This window comes from Capra hircus, chromosome 23 (genome assembly GCF_001704415.2).
Source record: "Capra hircus breed San Clemente chromosome 23, ASM170441v1, whole genome shotgun sequence".
Taxonomy (NCBI): Eukaryota; Metazoa; Chordata; class Mammalia; order Artiodactyla; family Bovidae; genus Capra; species Capra hircus.
Genome location: NC_030830.1, coordinates 13,131,672 through 13,158,432, shown reverse-complemented (window position 1 = coordinate 13,158,432; position 26,761 = coordinate 13,131,672). Strand labels below are relative to the sequence as shown.

The 26,761-nt window shown below is 37.8% G+C and overlaps 1 protein-coding gene across 5 annotated transcripts in view; it reads right to left on the bottom strand.

Annotated features, from left to right (window-relative positions):
• CDKAL1 (CDK5 regulatory subunit associated protein 1 like 1) overlaps positions 1–26,761 on the bottom strand; it is a 607,581-nt gene that overhangs the window by 366,699 nt on the left and 214,121 nt on the right. For all 5 annotated transcript variants that reach the window (XM_018039026.1, XM_018039029.1, XM_018039027.1 and 2 more), the window contains one exon: positions 25,339–25,459. In XM_018039026.1, coding sequence (XP_017894515.1) covers positions 25,339–25,459 — 121 coding nt within the window. The remainder of the gene's footprint in view (positions 1–25,338; positions 25,460–26,761) is intronic.

Sequence of the window (26,761 nt, the reverse complement as noted above, 5' to 3'; positions counted from 1 at the left end):
ATGAAAAGGCTGTACCTGTTCTGTCTCCTAGCCTTAGTCCTTCTATGAACTGAAGTAAAAGCCATATTAAATTAAACTCACTTGAGTCTTATGAGTCTGATAGCCAACTTGGACATGTAACACCAGTGCTGTGATGTTAGATATTTCAACTAAAAGCATTTGAGGATCTCCTTCAGGTCCCGATTCAAAAGAACCAACTGTGAAGACGGTTGGCGAAAAGCAGGAAAAGAATGAGCAAGGGCATCAGCGGAAAGTTATGTATTTGTTGATAGTAAGGAAATTTATTAATTTTATTTTAGGTGTAACAATGATATTAGATTGGTCTCTCTTTCCCTTCCCCTCCACATAAGGAAAAAGAATGAACAAGATCTTTTCTTCAGAGATATATAACTGATATACTTACCAATTAATTGAGACAATGTTTGAAACTTGCTCTAAAATAATCAAGTTGAGCTAGTGCAGACAAGGGGCAGGGGGTGGTGGGAGGCACATGAAATAATAGATTGCCCATTGGTTGGTAATCACTGCAGCCTGGTGAATGCTTGAGGGTTCATTATATTACCTTTTTTTCTATATGCTTAAAACTTTCCATGATGAAAAAATAAATAAATAAAGGGAATGTGGAAGAGTACAGGTAGAAAAATGGGACACAAAATAAAGGATAACTATCAGCCTGTAGCGATGTCTACCCCTAAGTTTGTTGTTGTTTAGTTGCTAAGTCATGTCTGACTCTTTTGTGATCCCATGGAGCCTGCCACATTCCTCTGTCCATGGAATTTTCCAGGCAAGAATACTGGAGTAGGTAGCCATTTCCTTCCCAGGGACACTGCAGACCCAGGGATGGAACATGCATCTCCTGCTTGGCAGCCAGATTCTCTACCACCAGCCACCAGGGAAGCCTTGGAAGTTTAGATGCACCTTTAAACTGACTTGCTGCATTCCCTTTCTTTTTGAATTTGTTAATTTTTTTCATATGACAAGATTGGAATACTAAACATAGTTAATATTGTTGAGTAATTTCATAAGATCTCAAAAATAAAATTACCTTTCTTCAGGGAGTTACACTCTTAAAAGAAAAAAAAAATTATCTAAAAGGGATAAGTCAAACCAGTCCCCAAATTTCTGTCACTCTTTAAGAACCAGAGCAACTCATCTACAAGTGTCCTTTCTCCCTTTCTAAAATGTATTTATTCTTCAATTGTTAATCCTCTATTTCACTGATTTCACTGAGTTCAACTGAACAAATATTTACTGAGTATTCACGAGAATGAGGCATTCTGATGAGAGCAGACAACAAAAAGAAGTGTGTTGCCTCCTCGAGCCAGTGCTTCATCTCACATACTCCAGATGCAAAAATATCAATACATTAAATTCTCTGCTCACAGTTGGCTATTGAAGAGATATTACTACTCAGCACACTGAATTTCTAATCTACTTTTTCAAAAAAGGGCAAAAATAAAAGTTAAAAATCACTTGTGATATGAAGTAAAACAACTTTTTGTAACATTTTAAGCTAAAAAAAGCACAGCTACCAGATGCTGACTAATAGCTTGAAATACACACTGTATTATGGAAGGAATGTGTGTATGCGCGTGGGGAGTGTGTGTGGGGACTATGTAAGGAATGGCCCTATGGGTGATGGCTGGGACTGGGAGCCCCAGCGCTAGCTGAATAGTCTTAATTAGGAAATACTGACCTTAGATGTCTGTTACAGTAAGTTGTTTTGGAAAGAGTCCTCGGGCAAAAAAGATCACAGATTTTGTTATGCTTTCCACTATAAACAAGTTTTTGCTTTCCCCCTGATAAAAACACTGTGGTTTCTGCAAGCAACATTGGTGAAGCAAAATGCATGTATGCCTTTTGCCTTCAAAAAAGATCTTCTAGATGCTACTTCAAGTACTGTAGCTGAGAATTAAAGGTGTGGGTAGTGAAAGAGAATTCTATCATGTAGTCAAGAAAATAATGTGAAATATTCCTCTTAGTATAAAATCAACGACCGGTGGTTACTTAGTGACAAGAGTCTGTGTTTTAGAAACTCCATGAAAAATAAGCATTGTTTCAAAACAGAAAACATAGTAGAAAAACATACTTATTTCCTACAGGATTACAGAGTACCTTTAAAACAATATCCTTGGTTTCTATCATCATCTTATGCAAGTAACAGCATATCTAGTCCTGGTTTCTCTCCTGAAACCCAGACCCAAATTTTCAACTGGCTCCTGAAAATCTCCCCCAGGCACCCCAAACACAGAGCCAAAACTCAACTGCTCATCTTTGTCTCACCACCAAACCTCTTCTCTTGACCTGTCTGCAAGAACATCATAGCAATATCCCACCAGAAACCATGGGCTGCTCCTGCTACCATGGGTAGCATCATGTCTCCTGTTACCAATATTCCCTCTCCACATTCAATCAGCAAATAAAGGCATGGAACACTTTTTTTACAATAAAGGGCCAGACAGCAAATATTTTTTTAGGCCAAGCTTTCCAGGCCAAAAGGCAATATCAAGGTCAATATGTAAGTACTTATATAAAAAATTGATTCTGTTAATAACAAAACTAATCAATACATTAATGTATTAATGTAATAAAAGTATATTAATGAGTGACATTCTTTCCTTATGAGAAAGAACATTTTACTTAATTTCAAAGTTAATGTCCCCTTATCATCAAAATCAACTACAAATGTTCATTTGTTAAGACTGACATGTGAAGAGACTTTATTTGACCTTTGAAAACATCTTTTCACACAGATAAGTTAAGCCGCTCAGTCGTGTCCGACTCTTTGCGACCCCATGGACTATAGCCCACCAGGCTCCTCTGTCCATGGGATTCTCCAGGCAAGAATACTGGAGTGGGTTGCCATTTCCTTCTCCAGGGGATCTTCCTGACCCAGGGATCGAACCCAGGTCTCCTGTATTAGAGGCAGATGCTTTAACCTCTGAGCCATCAGGGAAGCCCCTGAGGGGTTTTCACACAGATAGGTAATGGCAAAATACCAAGAACCACACATAAGGATGATTTTAATTGAGCATACTCATCACTTGGAAGGCATCTACAGAATTCTATTCTTGATATTTGCCTTTTAGTTTGTCATTTACAAGACAGATGAATCCTTTTCAATGAAGATCAGATGGGAGCTCCTCACTACACATTCAAATGGATTTTGAAGTATGGAAATTTCCTTTGCTCTGACACTGTGGTCCAAAAAAATGCTGCTAGGATGGTAGCTGGAGATCAAAAGATGTATCTGGTACAAAACCTGTGGGGAATGGAGAGTGTGCTTCCTGGTTTAAGTTCTGATGGCACATGAAGCAGAGAGTAGGTGGAGATTATTTGTGATGTGAACATTAGTTGCAAACAATGAATTTACTATAGTGTAAGCTTTACATGTAAGTTCCATTTTACCTTTTCATTTTAAGAAATATTATCGGATCTTTAGCAAAGATTTGTTATCTCCAAAGTCACTTAATGTTCAGCAATAGTAGTTAGGAGTGGTTCTCCCCATTCAAAAAATTTCAATTCCAGCCCCCATCTCAAAAAAAAAAAAAGTCACAGTACAACTTTGCCACTGCTAAGTAGCCAACTGCTGTGTAGAAAGGCAAGTCACTATATTTAGCTTTAGTTTCTGACAAAAATTCATGGAAATGAGAAAAGCTTAGTCTGTGAGACAAAACATGAAGTTCACCAATGACATCACTGGTGCAATAATACATGCCAAGATTCAGATTATTTTCTTTAAATCTTATCTGCTGATGAATAAAACAATAAATAATGATATGCTTTACACATCTTACAATTTCCCTTTGTAACTTCATCAAAGATTTGAACACATCTTCACAGATTCCATTTCAGCTCGTACTGAATTAATGCTCTCTTACTTTCTCTGTAAAAAATTCTCACCTGTAGATCATTCCACACAATCTATTCAGAGGCTCATCCTTCCATCACCACAAATTCATCAGTGACTCCACTAATAAGCCATAACCAAGCAGCATTAGCAACATCTGTTGACTAATAAAGACCCAGAGAAAACCACACAAAATCATTTGTCTTGCCTTTTAATTAACTCTTGATGTAGCATCCCACATCCTCAACTCTGAGCAACTGTTCTCACCTAACGTTTAACAAGTTTATTTTCACTGGATACACTTCCTTAGCGCTACAATCAAACATGATTTAATTAAGTTACTATTGATGAGCAGCTTTTCTTATTTGGCTAACAACAGTGCTCATCAGAAACTTAATTTGCTTGCAGCCTCACTTTCATTTTTTCACTTCTCTAAAGAAATTCTGCTGTGAACAGATATTTTATGTTAAATTGCCAATTTTTCTGATTGCTCCTTTCCTGTGGATTGGGAAACCTGTGATGAGTGCTCCCTCTGGTTACGTCCAGGCATGTTGTATTCTTTCAGCACAGTGCCAGGGAATAATAAACACAACGCTCTGCCACCTAATCTGGTAACAAAATTATCCTCACTACACTATATCTTTAACAGTAAGACATTCAAAGTATACCTTTCTTTTGTTTGGGATGATGGCTATGCTCTGATCATCAAAAATATCAAAAATAAAATAACAGCAATACACATCTCAAAAACACTGCAGAATTAGTTATAACTGTAAATTGCAACATGCTGATCATCAGTGTAATATCCACAGTAAGCCCCTGCTTTAGGAGACCCAAGACCACGCTCAGACGTGGTGACTCACTATCAGGGAGACTGCCGCACTCAGGGCTATAGTTGATTCTAGCAATCGGCAAGAGAGAAACAACCTAAGTGAAGGCTGGAGGCATCATACAACAGGCTTCCTGTTTTCTCTCTCAGGAAGGGCCGTACAGAAAGTACTCCTTTCTCCAGCAGTGACACGGATAACACACATGGATGATATTTTGGCATGTAAGACATGCTACGACCATGACATACAAGCCCACCCAAGAAGTGACCAGTCTGACATTCTAGTAGTAAAGGCTTTATTTACAGGAGAAAAATACAGAAACATGAGAACTCCATCACACACTTACTGCTGGTTCGTTGAAAAGAATAAGCCAATTTTTTTGTAACTTATTCGGCAAAAAAGCAAACTTAGCAATCACCCTTAGTAAAACTTTAAGTCTACACAACCTAAGGGAATGTGGAGTGAAAAAAAAAAAAAAAAGGGAAAACCCCAAACTGGTAACCCAATGAAGTCAATCAATGATGACACTTCTTAGAAAAGTAAGTTTTAAGAAGGGTATTAGAGGTTCAGATAAAGTGAATAAACCAGACTTTCTCAACCAGTGTGCCAAGATAACTAAGTAGTAGAAAAAATAATCTAAGTGATCACTTTCTCACTTCTCCCAAGACTCGTACATGGCTATTTACCCATCCAGATGCCCAGGAGAGATCCATGAACCACAGTGAATGCCTACAACATTTGGGTTGTAAGTTTAGGCTTAATTCTCTCAGCACAAACTGAGAAAGGCTGGAATACATGGCCAAGTCAGGAAACAGTGACACTTGAAAATGAAAACACACCATTACTGGGTCTTAAAATCTTTTTTGAGAGCATCTGCATGCTAGTTGCTATTAGCATACAGGCACTAAGTATACAAACACATAAACCAACAGGAATAAATGTAAGGTACAAATTAGAACCAGAAATATTGACAGAAAAGGCAAATAATGAGTCAATAAAAGAGGAACACAAGGATATATGAGGTCTGGAGCTACTGTGAAGGTTCTCACTCATCACACGAAAATCTTAGGTCTCAATAGCCTTGTTAATCCATGCAATCCAATTCACTTCGTAGAGTCACTGTTTTTCATTGTTTATTAGCCAAATATTAATGGCCAAAGCGATACCACTTTCTGGTGTTTTGATCTATATTTAGCTCAACACAAGCTAAAATAAAATAACATTTTTATGATGTCTTGCAGACTACAAATGCTTCTAATCCTCCCACCAACCTTCAAAATCCTAAAGGTGAAGATCTACCACCTGTCAAAGTGGCTTCTGTTTGTCATGAACCAAATTCTCCAAAAGTGAGTGTGACAGGCAAGCCACCAGACCTCAGGCTATTGAGTGTCCTGTGGGCCTCAGCTTCATCACCTGTGAAAAAGAGATTTTGAATCTCTAAAATCTTTTCTGGCTCTAACAGTCTCTGAATATATAAATCTGCCAAAAGGATTTTTAATTATCCAAGAATAGATTCGTATTAAGTAGGTGTGTGGGCAGTTGGTATTTGGCCATAGGGCTACAAATAATAAAGAAAATTTTCAATAGTTTGCAGAGTCTATCCCTAATTAAAAGATTTTATTTTTTCCATCCCTTATTTAAAAGGAGGCCTCAGACCATTCTCATTAATTGGCAAAAGATCTTAGGCAGTATAACCCATTACTAAATAGCTTAAATGAAACTGCTGTTCAAAATGCAAACTATCATGTTACTCTATGACCCATCCAAACATTTGGCAAGGAAATGTTACAAAGGACAAATCCATATGTTTACAATAGACATTTTTAAGTTAGACTAGTTCTTCCTCATCTAGTATATCAAAATAAGGAGGCTATTAGTAAAACATCATAATTATATAAAAGCCAAAGATGTGGGTTCTAGTCTGGTTGGCTAACTGGCTGGCTTTCTTTCATCCACACAAAATGGTTTGAATGGTTCAGTAATCCAATTATCCAAAATGCCTATGTTGTTTTAGAAAGAATAATGGTGATAATGATAACAATCTCTTATACAGCAATTATATTTACCAGATGCTTGTCTAAGCTATACATATACAGAGATATACTTAATCCTCACAACAATCCTATGAAACATATTATTTTCATTATTATTCCTACTTTAGAGATGAGAAAACTAACAATGAAACCTGCCCAGGATTACATAGTCAAGCACTGAAGCCAAGATTTAGACCCAAGAAGTTTGGCTCCAGAATTATAATCCTAACACTAGGCCTAACAGGCCTCTTTAATAAAATGAGGCTGCAAATTTTAGCTATATCTATACTAAGGTGGTAGTTCTGGGCACATTATTTAATCTCTCCAACCTCAGTTTCTCTAAAACAGGAAGTAAAACGTGTACCTCTTGTTAGCATTGTAAATGACAATATTTTGGAAAGCAATGAGTTTATATTCCAAAATCCATAAAAAGGTTCTTAACCTTGACATAACAATTCCACTTCTGTAAATTCACCCTAATGAATTTATGAATGTATTTGAAAATCTATGCTCTTTAATATGTAATAGTACAAGTTAGACATGTCAAAGCTAACTGCACTTAAGACCAACAGTGTGCTCAGTGACTCCAGTCAGGTCCGACTCTTTGTGACGCCATGGACTGTAGCCTGCCAGCCTCCTCTGTCCACGGGATTCTCTAGGTAAGAATACTGGAGCAGGTTGCCTTGTCCTCCTCCAGCGAATCTTCCCGACCCAGGTCTCCTGCATCCCCTGCACTGCAGGGGGATTCTTTAACCCCTAAGCCACCTGGGAGGCCCATCAGAGCACCTGGGAAGCCCATCAGAGTAAAAGAACAAGGATAAATTTACAAAGTACTATGTTCTAAAAAGAAGAGATAATCAAGCCTAGATCATACATAAAACCAACTTTCTGGCTGTTGTCACTGTATCTATCTCAATTCAGGAGAAAAGTTCTGCCAAGGTCCACTCTTCAGAAAAAAACAATAAACAAACAAACAAAATACTAATAATTCCATATCAGATGTAGAGAAAAAAACAGGACATTAGTGATTTCTTAGGACCAAACTATTCTAATAGTCAAAGCACCTGGGACGCCCCCATGGTAATGATACCTCAAATGAAAAGACAGGAGACATAAAAGGTGGGAGAATGGGAAGGGAACAAAAAAATAATTTAAAGAAAATAAAGAGACTATAAGACAAATCAGAAAATACAGACATGACAGGATCAATTAATTAAAGTTGTCTAGGATATATCTTTAAGATACAAGCAAAAAAGATGATGAAACTAAAAAATTAGGCAAGTCACAGTGATGCTGCTTCAAATAAGCATTTTTAAAATATATCAGAAAAGTACTCTACATATGAATTTTACCCACATTTGGATTCTGAATTAGGGTATACAAAAATAAGATAACCCAATTAAAACTTTATAAAAAGAAATCCTGAAATATCTGTATTATTCTTATTTTTATCATTCACCTTTGAAAATCTATCACTGAATTTAAAGTTAGTGGAGTATTAAATTGTATTAGTCATATTGCAAATAGAAAATTTAACAGCAAAGTCACAATAAAATTAAGAAGATGTATTATTCAAAATTTTAGTGTAAAAAGCAAAATATGTAAGTTTAAGTCAACTCAGTTACACATAAGACTTGCAGTATGCCAGTCACCATGTAGCAACCATCAGGTGTCACTAAATATTACTAAAATTTGCTTTCAGCACCAATAGAACCTCATTCTCACTCTCTCCTCATAGGCATTGGACACAGTGATACTTATTTTAAACATGAAAAAAAAATGTGGGGAGTTCCCTGGCAGCCTAATGGTTAAGCATTGAGGCTTTCATTGCCAGGGCTTGGGTTCAATCCCTGGTCAGGGAACTAAGATCCTACAAGCCATGAGATGCACCAAAAGAAAAATACGTGAACATTTTTCAAAGTTTTGTTTGCTTTTATTGTTATTGTTTTGCTTCTTACTTTGCATGTTATTGACAATTATGGTAGTAAAATGGAAAAATAAACATAATAGTAGAAATAAGAATGAGAGAGAAGTTGGAGGAAGCAAAAAGAGGTCTTAACAGTTTCATTCTTTAGAAGTGAAATCAGGTGTTTCACAGAGTAGGCAGAGGATCAACATTCAAAAGATCACAGGTTTCCTGAATTCCAGAGTGAAAACAGTATGTGGCAACAGATGACACAATTCTCAACAGTAATCAATTTACCAAAGAGGCCTACCCAGTTGACTTGTTACAAAAGTGATATCCTACTGTTGTACAAATCCATTTTCAGCCATCATATATGAGACAAGTTCTGTTCTATTCATTCTTTATTTTTGCAGCCATTTCTAGGCACACAGCTCTTTGTCTCACGTATTAAAAAATCTGATGATTATTATATTCAGCGAAGATTAAAACAGGGTTACTTATCAGTTAACTAAACTACATTAGTAATAAAAGACTCATGGGCCAGTGATAAAATAGGTAAACCTTGTTTCTTTCACTGCATTTAGTAGAGGATTTGATACATACAGACACCTGTAGATGTTTGCTGAATAACTGAAGTGAAGAATAAACAAACGAATATATGAACAAACCAATGAATAAAGTATATGATCATCAGTAATGGCTAGGGATATTGTTCAGTCAGAAGGATTATCAGTCCGAAATAAATTGATCCATCCATACATACCTTGTTCCCAAAAATTTATAGAAGGGGTAGAGGAGAGAAACAGAGATGGGGCAAAGGAAGTGGGGAAGGAAGAGAACAGACTAAAAAATCTCATTTCAGACAGTTTGTTTTCCTCAAGAGCAATAATGGAACAACATATAAAAGGTACTGTGCAAGGTACAAAGATTTTCTGAAATCTGCATTATCTCTCACCATTAATATGTTAAGGACAACTTAAAAGGAACCAAAAAATACACATTACAAATCACAGACCTATACACATTGTTTAAAAATAGAAAACCAGGATTTTAAAAGATGACCTCGCCTTAAATCCCATTTCCTTAGTGGATTTACAGAAAAACAGACATTCCTCAGAGATGACTTCATCAGATAAAGTAAAGGTCTTAACTACATGCACTACTGCCTTTTTAAAAAGCCAAACAAAACATTCTGCTTTGTTAGGGTTAGCAAAAATAAAACAACTGGTGTGCTACCCTGCTGAGATATAACAGAATAAAAATAAAGCAGTTTCAGAAATAAATATAAAATATATATTATTTTTGTATTGAAAAAACTGACAGGCTTTTATTACATATGTGTTCAATTATACTTCATTAAAGTTGAGCAACCCAAGTATTGGGGTTATTCTCCCCTTCCTGACAAGACTGGAAAACAAGTTTTCCTGAAGCAACAGGAAAATTGACAAATGGCAGTGCTTTGGGAACATCCATCATCCAGTCCTATTGCGCCCTTTTACGTGCAGCCTGGACTTTCCAAGTGGCTCAGTGGTAATATGCCTGCCAATGCAGGAGAGGCAGGTTCAAGCCCTGTGTGGGGAAGAGCCCTTGGAAAAGGAAATGGCAACGGACTCCAGTATTCTTGCCTGGGAAATCCTATGGACAGAGGATTCTGGTGGGCTAGGATCCATGGGGTCGCAAAGAGTTGGGCACAGCTTAGCAACTGAACAGCAACAAAGTGCACCCTAACTCAAGCACTGATTTAAAAACCAACCAACCAAACAAACAACAACAACAACAAAAAACCAACCAACCAACCAGAGAGGAATGCATACTTATCACCCATCTCTAAATCTGTATGACTGAGCGGTCCTAGCCTTTACACATCAGAATAGGAATCTCAGATTCTGTCCCACTGGATAAACTTAATGTGTCTTAAGAGGTATCTGACACAGTAAAACCTAACAGCAGAAATTCTCCCAGTCCATCTTCACTTGACAGCCCATGTTTTCCATTCTCCTCATAAAATCACAGGGCCCAGAGCATCTTTTTTGAGTTTAGATGACTATCCTGTAGACTGGCTTCACTTTCTGCTAACTAAACAACTATGGTTCCAATGCAAGGAAAAACAGAAAACTATGCTGGAAGCCAGTGAGCCTGTGGTTTACTGGGAAAAGAACTGGTTAGATGATGTGGTTTAAGTTACAACGCAGTCACTTACTCCTCCATGGTCTTAAGGAAACTGTAGTCTAGTGAAGCCAGAGGTCTAGCTTCTGTGTAGTTGTGACTGTTGTTGCTGTTCAGTCACCAAGTCAGATCCAACTCTTTTGCGACCATGGACCGCAGGACGCTAGGCTTCACTGTCCTTCACTATCTCCCAGAGTTTGCTTAAATTCATGTCTACTAAGTTGGTGATGCCATCCAACCATCTCATCCTCTGCTGTCCCTTTCTCCTCTTGCCTTTAATCTTTCCCAGCATCAGGATCTTTTCCAATAAGTTAGCTGTTCCCCTCAGGTAGCCAAAGTATTGGAGCTTCAGCATCAGTCCTTTCAATGAATATTCAGGGTTGATTTCCTTGAGGGTCAACTGGTTTGATCTCCTTGCAGTCCAAGAGACTTTCAAGAGTCTTCTCTAGAACCACAGTTTGGAAGCATCTGTTCTTCGGATAGCAGTAAACAATTATCATTGCATGAACAGATACTACATGCTACGCGCTGTGTTAACTACTTTAAACATATGATCACTTTAAATTCTCACAACACAATTACTACCCCCTTTTATAGGTGAGCCTATGGACTGTGTGCTGCAGTCCATGGGGTCGCAAAGAGTTAGACACAACTGAGCGACTGAACTGAACTGATAGATGAGAAAATTGAGATCTATAGAGGGGCTGAATAACATACAATATCACAAAGCAAATGATAAAATGATGAGGCCATATTTGAACCCAAGAAATCTCAAGCTTTCTCTTCTTAGCCTTTCTCCTACCATTCCCTTACTCAAAATACCACCACACTGATCCACTCATCATTCTCTGTATGAGACACTGCCTTTCACAAGTCAATACCACTGTTCATGGTAGTAGGAGGGGGTGCCTGCTTAAACTGCTTTTGAACCCACCTATGAGATACACTTTGAGAGACAGGATTCACTTTTCAGGGAAGCGCCTTCTAACTCATTCAAACAATCCATCATGCTCGTAAACAACTCTGTTCACTCCTGTACTGCTGTACTCACAACATTACCATTTAAATGTTCCATGCTTGTTTCACTCTCTCTCCCATGGAATTCTTAAGGGCAGACACCAAACTAACACACCTTTCACTCTCTGCACTTAATAAATGTTCAGCCATGTTTGTTGAATAAATCAATGTCCAAAAATAGGGTTCTTCAGTTTTCTTAAAGAACAAATATAAAAGACTTCTATATATGAAATAAAATAATAAACCTCCTAAGCTATAAAAGCATGTGTAACTATCTATAACTAATGTATATCCTCACTATACAATCTCCAAACCTGAAAAAAAATTGTGAACCATTCTATTCAATTAACTTTGAGGTTTCTTTAACAATGTATTGAAATTTGTTGTTCCTCAGTTGCTCAGTCATGTCTGACTCTTTGTGACCCCATGGACTGCAGCACACCAGGCTTCCCTGTTCTTCACTATCTCCCAGAATTTGCTCAAATCCATGTCCATTGAGTTGGTGATGCCATCCAACCATCTCATCCTCTGTCGTCCCCTATTCCTCCTGTCTTCAATCTTTCCCAGCATCAAGGTCTTTTCCAATGAGCCAGCTGTTTATGTCAGGTGGTCAAAGTACTGGAGCTTCAGCTTCAGCATCAGTCCTTACAATGAATATCCAGGGTTGATTTCTTTTATGTCCTCATCTCCTTGGGGTTTAATCTCCTTGCTAAAATTTGAGTACTTTTAAATTTTGCTTTTTTATTCAAATTCAGAGTTCTTCTAGCTTCATCAAACTAAACAATTTTGTTGATCAGAGAAATATAGTAAGGAAGATGCACTTTTTAGTTACAATGATGTTATAGACTGTAACATGCTAGAACTTGAAATGGCTTTTAAAAATCAGCCATTATATATAATTACTAAAAGAGTTGTATATTCATTTCAAAGTTTATGTAAAATAATGATACATAAAAAAGAAGTTACAAAATTTAAGAACAAATCTACACCCTAACACTGCCTCAAATTTTTAACTGGGCCACTTAAAGCCATTTATTAAACCTTGCATTTCAAAATTCTGCAACTTAATGATAATCATTTCACAGATATAAGCCAATAGTGCCATCCACTGTTCTTATAAATGATCTTGCCCAAATACAGTTTTTATGATGCACTAAAAATAAGATTACTTTAAAATTTTATTTGCACAATAGTTAAGTGGAAATAAGGTATCTGGGGATTTCACTGATGATATGAAAAAAAGCTGCAAATTTCAGGACAACTAGTTATGGGATAAAAGCAAAAATGTAACAAGTTCAAAATTGACATGAATGCTTCAATTTCACACATTTAATTTTTTGAGATAAGTTTCACTTCATTCATGGTCCAAATTAACATTTTTTCTCTACAAAACAATCATCTATAGCCAGAGAGAAATAATTAGAATTATATTCCAGCTCAGCCAAAGAACTTCCTGCATTTAAGTAATCCTGCTGTCACTGAAATACTAAAATGCTTATGAAGTGAATATTTTGAGTAACACTGCTATACAAGCTATGGGTGAGACTAAGATTAGGTTTTTTTTTTTTTTCCATTTATTTATCAAACATTCACTTAAAACTCAACAAGTGAAACAGGAAGTTGAGGAGCTGATGATTCTCAGATAAACTCCTAACCTTAAATTCTAGTACCAGCACCTTTCCAGCCAAAAAAGCACAAAGGGTGAAGAGAAAGGATGGGGGAGGTGGCTTGGAGAATGCTGACAGAGAACAGGATACAGCAAGATCATAATACTACGGAAAACACTTATTGAAATGCCCATGATGTGTCAGGCTACGTCTACAGCACGTAGTATATGTCCAACTTACAAAAGAGATCTGCTCTTAGAAGTTACCCAACATAGCTGAGTCATGGAGCTAGAAAATAACAGTGTCTATGACTCTAAACCCCAAGCACAGAGGTCCCTTCGATGAACCATAAACTCTATCTTCTCTGGAATACACTGGAGCCACATTCCAGGCTCATTACTAAGAGATATTTCCTGGCCTCCATAAGCTTGCAGAAGCACAAGAATAATAACATTTATCTACTGACTTCAGAGATGTGCCAAAAGAATAGTTACAACCTTCAGTTTCAAGATTCACGTGGCCCTGCTAGGACTTCTATAAGTTACTTTCGAAAACCCTAATGTCAAGGGTGTAACATAAAACTGTATGAGTTATTTTAAGATACAACTGAGAACAGACTCCTTTTGCTGGTACTTAATTAAAAAGATTACCTTCCAGAGATAATTGATACATTTTAGCTGTCTTTTATCTTTGGTCAACAGCACAGGCTTTTCAAATTAGCATAATAAATGACAGAAATAAATTTTCATTTCTGAAAGTAATGGCTAACTACTAAACACAAGTGCTTACTGATCAGCACAAAAGATAGTAGAAATGGGATCACATTACTGAAATCAGTGACTCTCAAGATGAGCCAACTGGCTGAAACGTTTTGCCGAAAGAGGGTAAAGAATCTTGCAACACCCTAGCTGAGATTGATATTTATCAAATTGTAGTGACAGACCAGGATTTGTGTTTCCAACCTCTTGTGAACCAGTATTTTTGTAAAATACAATGAAAAGGAATTATAAGACATCAGAGCAACGTTAAACCATCTTAATAGTTTCTAAGGTGCCTGCTCTCAAGTTCTATAATTGTCACAGACAAGCCATCCACAGTTGTTAACAAGCCAGCACTAGTCCACAGATCACACTTCGGGTAGCACTGTCTTGGACCATTCAGTTCAGTCCAGTCCTGTTCAGCTCACTCACTCACTTACATCCAACTCTTGGGAACCCCTTGGATTGAAGCATGCCACGCTTTCCTGTCCATCATCAACTCCTGGAGCTTGCTCAAACTCATGTTCATTGAGTCAGTGATGCCATCCAACCATTTCATCTTCTGTTGTCCACTTCTCTTGCCCTCAATCTTTCCCAGCATCAGGGTCTTTTCAAATGAGTCAGTTCTTCACATCAGGTGACCAAAGTATTGGAGTTTCAGCTTCAGCATCAGTCCTTCCAATGAATATTCAGGACTGATCTCCTTTAAGATGGACTGGTTGGATCTCCTTGAAGTCCAAGGGACTCTCAAGAGTCTTCTCCAACACCACAGTTCAAAAGCATCAATTCTTCAGTGTTCAGCTTTCTTTATAGTCCAAACCTCACATCCATAACATGACTACTGGAAAAACCACAGCTTTGACTAGATGGACCTGTATTAGCAGAGTAATGTCTCTGCTTTTTAATATGCTGTCTAGGTTGGTCATAGCTTTTCTTCTAGGAGTAAGCATCTTTTAATTTCATGGCTGCTGTCACCAACTGCAGCAATACCTTTTAAAGGAGGTCACCATTTTCTTCATTACCTTCACCATAGTTTGGTCTCAGGTCAAGCAATTGGGAGGGAACACAGTCCTGCCCATAAACAGAAAATTGGATTAAAGATTTACTGAGAACAGCCCCGCCCATCAGAACAAGACCCAATTTCCCCCTCAGTCAGTCTCTCCCATCAGGAAGCTTCCATAAGCCTCTTATCCTTATCCCTCAGAGGGCAGAAAGAATGAAAACCACAATCACAGAAAACTAATCAAACTGATCACACAGAGCACAGCCTTGTCTAACTCAATGAAACTATGATCCATGTCATGTAGGGCCACCCAAGATGGACGAGTCATGGTGGAGAGTTCTGACAAAACATGGTCCACAGGACAAGGGAATGGCAAACCACTTCATCATTCTTGCCTTGAGAACCCCATAAACAGTACAAAAAGGCAAAAAGATATGACACCAAAAGATGAACTCTCCAGGTTGGTAGGGGCCCAATATGCCACTGGAGAAGAATACAGAAGTCACTCCAGAAAGAATGAAGAGATGAACCAAAGTAAAAACAACGCAAAGTTGTGGATGCCACCTGTGATGGAAGTAAAGTGCGATGCTATAAAGAACGATACTGCATAGGAACCTGGAATGTTAGGTCCATGAATCAAGGTAAATTGGAAGTGGTCAAAGAGGAGACAGCAAGAGTGAACATCAACATCTTAGGAATCAGTGAACAAAAATGGACTGGAACAGGCGAATTTAGTTCAGATGACCATTATATCTACTACTGTGGGCAAGAATCCCTTAGAAGAAATGGAGTAGCCCTCATAGTCAACAAGAGTCGAAATGCAGTACTTGAGTGCAATTTCAAAAATGACAGAATGATCTGTTTGTTTCCAAGGCAAACCATTCAATATCACATTAATCCAAGTCTATGCCCCAACCAAGTTGCTGAAGAAGCTGAACTTGAGTGCTTTTATGAAAACCTACAAGACCTCCTAGAACTAACACCTCAAAACGATGTCCTTTTCTTTACAGGGGACTTGAATGCAAAAGTAGGAAGTCAAGAGATACCGGGAGTAACAGGCAAATTTGACCTTGTAGTACAAGATGAAGCAGGTCAAAGGGTAACAGAGTTTTGCCAAGAGAACACACTGATCATAGTAAACACCCTCTTCCAACAACACAAGAGATGACACTACACAAGGACTTCACCAGATGGTCAATACCAAAATCAGACTGATTATATTCTTTGCACTCAAAGATGGAGACGCTCTATACAGTCTGCAAAAACAAGACCAGGAGCTGACTGTGGCTCAGATCATGAACTCCTTATTGCTAAATTCAGACTTAAAATGAAGAAAGTAGGGAAAACCGCTAGACCATTCAGGTATGACCTAAATCAAATCCCTTATGATTATACAGTGGAAGTGAGAAATAGATTCAAGGGATCAGAGCTGATAGACAGAGAGCCTGAAAAACAATGGACGGAGGTTTGTGATATTGTACAAGAGGTAGTGATCAAGACCATCCCCAAGAAAAAGAAATGCAAAAAGGCAAAATGGTTGTCTGAGGAGGCCTTACAAATATCTGAGAAAAGAAAAGAAGCTAAAGACAAAGGAGAAAAGGAAAGATATACCCATTTGAATGGAAAATTCCAAAGAATAGCAAGGAGAGATAAGAAAGCCTTCCTCAGTGATTAGTGAAAAGAAATAAGAGGAAAACAATAGCATGGGAAAGACTAGAGATCTCTTCAAGAAAATTAGAGATGCCAATGGAATATTTCATGGAAAGATGGGCACAATAAAGGACAGAAACAGTATGGACCTAAGAGAAGCAGACGATATTGAGAAGAGATGGTAAGAATACACGGAAGAACTATACAAAAGAGATCTTCATGACCAAGATAACCACATGGTGTGATCACTAACCTAGAGTCAGACATTCTTGAGTGTGAAGTCAAGTGGGCCTTAGGAAGCTTCAGTACGAACAAAGCTAGTGGAGGTGATGGAATTCCAGTTGAGCTATTTCAAATCCTAAAAGATGAGGCTGTGAAAGTGATGCACTCAATATGCCAGCAAATTTGGAAAAATCAGCAATGGCCACAGGACTGGAAAAGGTCAGTTTTCATTCCAATCCCAAAAAAAGGCAATGTCAAAGTATGTTCAAACTACCACACAATTGCACTCATCTCATAAGCTAGCAAAGTAATGCTCAAACTCTCCAAGCAAGGCTTCAACAGTACTTGAACTGTGAACTTCAGATGTTCAAGCTGGATTTAGAAAAGGCAGAGGAGCCAGAGATCAAATTGCCAACATTCGCTGGATCATCAAAAAAGCAAGAGAGTTCCAGAAAAACATCTGCTTCCATTTTATTGACTAGGCAAAAGTCTTTAATTGTGGATCACAAAAGAACGTGGAAAATTCTTCAAGAGATAGGAATACCAGACCACCTGACCTGCCTCCTAAGAAATCTGTAGGCAGGAGTTAGAACTGGACATGGAACAACATACTGGCTCCAAATAGGGAAAGGAGTACATCAAGGCTGTTTATTGTCACCATGCTTATTTAACTTACATGCAGAGTACATCATGTGAAATACCAGGCTGGATGAAGCACAAGCTGAAATCAAGACTGCGAGGAGAAATATCAATAACCTCAGGTATGCAGATGACACCATCCTTATGGCAGAAAGTGAAGAACTAACGAACCTCTTGATGAAAGTGAAAGAAAAGAGTGAAAAAGTTGGCTTATAACTCAACATTCAAAAAACAAAGATCATGGTATCCCGTCCCGTCACTTCATGGCAAATAGATGGGGAAACAATGGAAACAGTTTGACCCTTAAGGACACTATTCTGTCTTGGTCCCTCCTTGACACTCACTCTAGACACTGGGTAGAGGATTCTGGCTGCCTGAGGCTAATCATACTGTCTCATCTGACTCAAGGGACCCTTTCCTGCAAGGTCTGATTTAATCACCCAGAACAGGTAGAAGGTGCCAGCTTACTTAAACTCTCATTGCAGATTTTGCCTTGGGACTTGCTTTCATTATAACCTGACAGCTAGGTTGTAGAAAGCAAACTAATCCTCACTGGTAGCTACTACTGTCCATCAAAAGACCTCTAGAGTTACACAGGACAAAATTGACTTACATTAATTTATAGTCAATCAGTGGTCTAAATGTAAAAAAATGATACCGACTCATAAATTTTAAGTAAATGAGTGACTATTAAGTCTGCTGAATTCTTTTTGGAGCGTGTTTTATCTTGAGATACAGTCTCCTAGAGAAAGGTGTCAGGACCTGAATGTCTCTGAGGATGGCACCAGGCTTAGGGAACTTTTCTCAGGAGAGCAGATTCAGAATAGGGACATGGTTAATACAATCAAGACATGTGAACAGAACAGTACAGTATAACTGAGCAAAAAAGAACATCTTATTTATCGACACCATGCTAAGATATTAACAACTTACAAAATATTAGAAAGATTCAGCCTAACACAAGTGTGATACTGCATATATTCAACCTCCAAGGATCTCTTTGGAACCTTAATTCAAGCTTTATAAGAACACTTACAATTAAATACCTCCAAAAAGTTTTTTTAACAGAACATTATTTTCTGAAAGCTATAATTTAAAAGTAACATTAAAAACCAGCATTTGAGGTTTACATTTTCCACGTCTGTACTGATAAGGGCAGTAGTCTCGTTTGATGACAAAGGTCAAGGAAAAGACAACCATTTTCCTGTGTGGCTGTCACATCTCACAGAAGGGCAGTAAGAGGAAAACTGAGTGTCTCACATCTCTTACCTTCAGAGGTCTCAGGACTCACTGCTGTGTACCCTCACTCCTAGACAAGGGTCATGCTGGAACTTATGAGCACTCATTCCCCAGAATATGGAACAGAATAAGCTCCCCACAAAGGAGCTGCTATTTACTCTGATTTAGAGCCATATGTTTTAGATTATTTCAGTCTGTACTGGTCACCTGTTGACTCCGGAAATGTTTATCTTTGTATATGTCATAATATCTAACACAATACCTGGTAATGTGGTAATAATCATTGTATTTTCAAATGCATTGTGATTATATCAAGTTAATAACTACTTCATGTTTTACCATTAGAACCAGAAAGATAACCAAATGTTATTAGTAATTCTGTTTCTCTAAAAATAAGATCACTTGTATGAGAGAAATTTGCATTTTTGCTCTTTCATTCATTCAGTCACCTACCTATCTAGCTCTGGAATAGGGACTTATAAATTCTGGACATTACAGAAAAAAGTTAAAACATCCGAATTAGTTTATTTTCCCAAAGCTGAAGTGTCATGGGGCAGAAAGGGGAAATAACAGATACTTTAAAAATAAAAATAAATTTAAGCATGTAATCTCAAAAAAATTAGATTCCCCTTAAAAGTTCCCATATACCATCATTTTATGTCTGGCAGATGGCAAATAACAAGAAAGACAAGATAAATTTTAAAAGAGAAAGTATCAGTAAAGTATTACAGGGTCAGAGGGTATTTTCTAAGATGTGTTTAGCCCTGTGGAGGATTATCCCTTCAAATTGGGGATAATTTGATAGTAGTCTAAAAAATGACATATCAGAACCGCTGAGCAGCATCCAACTCCTGGCTTTGGAAGAACAAAAATTGCCAAGGGATTGTCAAAAACGATGACTTTAATAGTGACAGAGAAGGCAAAATGAACCAGAGATTTTCTTTATGGCCCAATTTCTGATTTTTAACTTTTTGTCCCCAGCACTACCGTCTATCTCCACACTCCATTCTCACTACTGAAAGATAAATAAGCAATCACACAAATGGGGTCCCTGGACAAAACACTGAGCTTTTCAACCTGAGCATACTTCTTCCTTTTATGCGCATGTTGATTCCCCATTATACTGACCAGAACACTTGGTTGATACACTTCTACATAAATACCCAGAGATTTCCTACTCTCTCGTGTGTCAGAACCATGACCTCACTCCATGAATTTAATGAAGGGGAAACAAAAATTAGAAACAAAAAACACTCTGGATGAATCTTCAAATTTCATTAAATATATCCTCAGAAACAAGATTATTTCTGGCCAAATATTTAAATAGAATCTCAGATTGCATATGGATTCCAGTTTTTAAAAAATGCCAAGAGTAGAATATCAGCTGAACACTACCATCAAAGGCAGAAAAGAGGGGAAGAAGAAAAGTGATAAATCCTTGAAGGTGAGGGTTATTCTAATTGAGCACTGGCTGTATCTGAAGTCAGTAGCATCAAAAAGAGACCACGACATTAACATATCAACCAAAGGATAAGGGGTGTGACACAGAACTGCCACCCTCCATCCCACCTGATGACATGGAGAGACTGAACATCTTTTTCTAAATCAGTGAAAATCTTTAAGAAAAATGAAGAGATAAGTTCTACAACCAAACTTACGTCCTTAAATCCTATCTCTAAGGAATTATGAAAGCATCTTTCTCCCAGCACTTACCTGTCTACCTATGTTCACAACTGTTCCTGTTCAGTTTCTCCTGTCCATATATTTCTAATCCTCACCTCTCTGCCTCTATAAACAAGCTCAGAAAAATCTTTCTAAAGACCATCTCTCTCACTTTATAGTTGAACTCCTCCAAAGAGTAATCATCATTTAGCAAAGTCCACTAATTTCTAACAAGATTTCTAATTTTCCCACTCTTTCAAAGTGGTTCACCTATGAAATTAAGACACTTGCCCCTTGGAAGGAAAGCTGTGACAAACCTAGACAGCATATTAAAAAGCAAAGACCTTACTCTGCGGACAAAGGTCAGTTTAGTCAAAGCTATGGTTTTTCCAGTAGTCATGTACAGATGTGAGAGCTGGACCATAAAGAAGGCTGAGCATTGAAGAACTGATGTCTTTGAATTGTGGTACCTGGAGAAGATTCTTAAGAGATGCTTGTAGAACAAAGAGATCAAACCAGTCAATCCTAAAGGAAACTCACCCTAAATATTCATTGAAAGGATTGATGCTGAGGCTCCAAACTTTATTCACCTGATGCGAAGAGCTAACTCATTGAAAAAGACCCTGATGCTGGGGAAGATTGAGGGCGAGAAGAGAAGGGGGCGACAGAGGATGAGATAGTTGGACTGCATCACTGACTCAATGGACATGAGTTTGAGAAATCCAGGAGATAGTGAAGGACAGGCTGCAGTTCATAGGTTTGCAAACAGTTGGACAGGACTTGGCAACTGAAGAGCAACAACAATCCCAGTATTACTTCTCCTTAAGGAATCAGAAGTAATAGTTAGACATTACACATTCATAAAACCTTCACCTCTGACTAGTTCTACTTCATAAATAATTCCTCTCTCTTATTTTCTGTACACAGGCACTGACCATTCACCTTCAATGACCTCAATTCTCACCCCTCCAACTAAGGCTTCTTTTCAGCCTTGTACTTCTACCTCCAAACGCTCTTTGGAACTTCTAGCTCCATGGTAACAAATAAATCCACTGAAGAATGCCAAAGCCCATCTCCTTAACCATTTCACAGTTCTGCCTCCCTAGCTTTTCATTCCCGAAACTACCACCCAGGCACTTGTTCCTTCCTGGTTAGGTTGCTATCAGAACCACAGGCAAGAAACATGGGTGGCCTACAAATACTGATGTGGGGAGAGAGAGAGAGGGAGGGAGGGAGGGAGGGAGGGAGGGAGGGAGGGAGGGAGGGAGGGAGAGAGAGAGAGTGTGTGTGTGTGTATGTCTATAGCATTTCAAATGTTATTATAATGCAAAGATTATTCTGTCCCCTCACTTAATATGACTCCTTGTTCCTATGAACCCACAAAAATATCTGATGGGAATAGTGGATAAGTCACAGTCTCAGCCACCTACTAGCTGCAGGACAATGTGAAGTCACCAAACTCTCTGTAACCTAGTTTCCTCATCTACTAAAAAAATCTCCTGGGCTGTTCTGAGGATTAAATACAGGAGAAAATACACATTTCACAGAATTGTGTCTGGCACGTATTAAGCACTTAACATACATTGCTGTTGTTATTGTTCAGTCATACTCCTTTTCCAATTTGGAACCAGTCTGCTGTTCCATGTCCGGTTCTAACCGTTACTTCTTGACCCTCATACAGAAGACAGGTTTCTCAGGAGACAGGTAAGTTGGTCTGGTATCCCCATCTCTTTAAGAATTTTCCACAGTTTGTTGTGATCCACACAGTCAAAGGCTTTAGTGTAGTGAAAGAAATAGATGTTTTTCTGGAAATCCCTTGCTTTCTCTATGATCCAATGAATGTTGGCAACTTGATCTCTGGTTCCTCTGCCTTTTCTAAATCCAGCTTGTACATCTGGAAGTTCTCGGTTCATGTACTGCTGAAGTTTAGCTTAAAGGATTTTTGAGCATTGCCTTGCTAGCATGTGAAATGAGCCCAATTGTATGGTAGTTTGAATATTCTTTGGCATTGACACATACATTCGGTTCAGTTGCTCAGTTGTGTCTGACTCTTTGCGACCCCATGAATCACAGCACGCCAGGCCTCCCTGTCCATCACCAATCCCCGGAGTTCACTCAGACTCATGTCCATCGAGTCAGTCATGCCATCCAGCCATCTCATCCTCTGTCGTCCCCTTCTCCTCCTGCCCCCAATCCCTCCCAGCATCAGAGTCTTTTCCAATGCAATGATTAATTTTATTCTTACTTGTATTGAGTCATATCCATATAGTTTTATCATCCTATTAGACAACATGTGCCTATTTATGTCTACAAGGAGTCCTTACCCCATAAGGGACAGTCTAGAAACAAGAGTGACATTGGACAAGGGGCAGCTAACCTCAAAAGGTTCATCTCAAAAAAAAAAAGGACACTGTAAATTGGGACAAGGAACAGAGTGGACCAAATTTATACATGCAATACAGCAAGGATAAATAACTGAACATAAAATTGGGACAGTATAGAAGGAAAAGATAAGTGCTATTTAAGAAATAAAGGTACTCATATTATACACAACATGATCAAATAAATAGTCGTCTCAGCTCATCCACAATCTAGCATGATCTGAGAGTTTCAATTTGTTCCTTGGCTAAAGCAACCAATATACCCCTTTTACATTTTAATTTAGAACTGTAAAACTGTAGAGTTTAACAGTCACTTTGATAATTTACCAATACATGGAATGAAATTTGTTACAAATGAATCCTTTCCCTAACTGATAAATACAACATTTAAATGAAACTTGTATATCCATATTTAATTTGAAAGCCATAAAACTTTGAAAAGCATAAGATTTTGATGGAGGTAATCATTTTCATTTGAAAGAAATAATTACTCATAGAACTCTTAAAATATTTAAATATAAACAAAAAAAAAAGCTATGAGCTCTATCAGAGGTTTAAAAAAAAATCAAGGTAAAGATGTTAAGAGTGATATCGTTGACAAACACTCACAGAGATACTTTCATCTGGGAACAAGTGATAAGGCTCCAATTGACTCTGAAGAATGATTAGCAGTCGGAAAAGTTTAGAAACTCTTACCTCAAGGAGTGACAGTATGAACTGAATCCTCTTAATAGTGGAAGAATGTTTGCTTATTTACTTACTAAGGGGCAATCCTATACAGTAATAAGAGAGATGTAAGAAGATGAGACAGTGAAAGGAAATATCCAGCAAGCCTCATTTTAAGAAACATTAAGTCCAAGAGAAGAAAATGTTAAATTATAATATAGGGGAAGAAATTTTTAACGTCATGCATTTACAATGGCTACCTATGGGAAATTTTGAAAAATGTATAGCCAAATAAATCAGAAATAATTTAAAAATACAACATTAATTCAACATTTATCGAGTACTCACTTTGTACTAGACACTGAAGTCAGAGGTAGTAACAGTGACAACTGAAATACTTTCTAAACTCAGGATGCTCACGATGCGGTAGAAAATATAAAGTATACATTCTGAAAAGTGCCACAGTCAAGGCAGACAGGGAATGCTGCAGGTGCAGAGGAAGGCCTTCAGTCATGAGGGAGGGACAAGCAGCCACCCACAGAAAGGGGCACACAACACTGTCAGCAGGACAGTGAGGGGAGAATAGTAAGACTTGCTTGGGGCGGTGGCGGGGTTCTGAATCTTCCACACTGAGAGCCAGAGTTAGTCCTGGACAAGTTCACAAAGTCAGCTGAAAGTCCCCCAGGGCTTTTAGGGAAAAATCAACATTCCCTGGTCTTTGGCTGCAGTGGTGGGATGAACCAGAAGGTGATGAGACAAGAGCAAAGATGACCAGTGACAAGACACTTGCCATAGTGTAGGGGTAAAGGATGGCACGGGCTAGGAAAGAGGCAGGAAGATGCTGAAGCAGGAAAGATAAGTTCACCTGTTCTCAATGGGAAAAGGCATGAAGAAAGCAAAGGGCAGGTAAAGAACAATTTTTTAAAAGAGGGAAGGAAGATAAAATTTTAAAGGAGCAGGAAGGCTTAAATCTGTGGGAAATGTGAGGCAGATGCATAAATGGAGGGACCCCTTGATGTTTAAATTTAAGTTTATTATCAGCCTATGATAATGTAGATCAAAGTGGGAAATAAGTAACTTTATCAGATGCAGTCATAATTTAAACAAAAGGAAATAAAACCAAGTATCACTCGTTATCCCAGGAATTAAGAGTCAGGCAGAACTTCAGATCAACATGGAACTCAGAGTACTTGATATCCAGTCACAACGTGTATTTATTTGCAGTTTAAGGCTCATAAAAGTAACACTGAAAAACCTTCATTTCAGATAGTTAAGAATCAGAATATGGTTAGGATCTTGGGCAATATTTACTATAAAACCCACTCAAAAAATAGTCAAAGATGATGGGTGTAGTAACCATTTTACAAAATGTAATACTCTTCTTAAAAAGATTTTATCCAAGGGCAGAGCTGAAAAATAAAATCCGTGTTTCTAACCAAAAAGGAGAAGTTAGAATAATGTTAATTTTTTTATTTTTTATCTTCATAAAGACAAAAACCCTTGCTGCAAATATAAGTGTAACTGTGCACAGGGAACATCTTAGAGGGAATGATATTCAGGTATGATTCTTTAAAAAATTCATTTTTTATTTTTCTTTCCCATGGAAATGTTCAATTACTTTCCTATATCATATAGCTAGGAAAAAAAAAAAACAGACTAAAAACTAGAGTACACTGAATGTTTAATGAGTGAGTGCAAGAGAAGCTTACCCCGTATTGATGGAAATGATTTCTATCAGTGGATTCTTCCTAATCTTTGGCAAATCCAGTCGTGCTCCCCCCAAACGTTTTCCATTATCCTTTTTCTGACCCAACAGTCTCACAGAGTGACCTTCAAATAAAGCACATAAATATATGTGAGCATGAGTCACACAACATCACTTTAATTTACTGCTTTCAACGAATGTGTTGATATTTGCATTTAACTTTTTCTTTTATGAAAACAAACAAAAATGACCCAGAGAAGATATGATCATTGACCCTAAGTAATACTACCAAAGGGAAAGACAGCTGTGGTCAAGTCCTCCAGTCATAAGCGCCTTGCTTAGAATATTTGCACATTTATACTGCACTGATGAGAGAAATAGGAATATCTTCAGAGCGTCATTCCACAGGTCTGAGTGGTCTAACACAGACATGTACAGGAAGTAGGAAGGGTTTACTTGGTCCTGAAGGCCAAGTGCAAAACAGATCATCTGCTCAAGGCAAACTGTCAATCAAAGAAGTAAAAAATAAAAAGCTGAGATAAAATGACACATGAGGGTTGGATTTTTAAGAAAAAAAAAGTTTTTAAACAATTTTCCAAAAACCATTACAAAAGAATCAGAACACTAAGACCCATTAAAATTCTGAATTAACTGTAGACTTACAGACAAGTTGGAAGAACTGAACAAAGAATTTCCATCTGCTTGATATTTCCTAATTATTATTTTGCCATTTTATTTATACACATACATACAATTTTTTAATAATAGCACTGAGGTACATCCTATATAACTCACCCATTGTACATACACAATTCAACAATTTTAAATGAACTTATACAGCTGTACAGTCATCATGACCCATTTTTAGAACATTTAGAACATCACCTCCAAAATTCCCTCAAGCTTATTTATAGTCTATCCCTGCTCCCAAACCAAAGATACATTTTGTTAATCTATCAACCAGCTGATGAACATTTGGACTGTTTCCAATTAACACCTTTTATAATAAAGCTTCTATATCTGAATACAGATCTTCATGCAGATATATGTGTTCATTTCTCTTGGATAGATATCTAGAAAAATTGTGGGTTATGCTATAAATTTAAATTTTATAAGAAAAAACTGTTTTTGAAAGAAGTGCTACCATTTTATATCCCACCAGCAATGTATGAGGGTTTGAGTTTCTCCACATCACCAAGACCTCATACTGTAACTTCTGAGAACAGCTATTCTAGTGGGCATGTTGTGGTATATTATTGTGCTTTGAGTGACTGCATTCCATGATGATAAGGATACTGAGCACTTTTTCATGTGATTAGCCAACTGTACTCCCAATTGGTAATATGTTGTGATGGTTAATTTTATATGTCAAGTTGACTGGGCCACAGGGTCCCCAGACATTTAGCCAAACACTATTTTGGGTGTGT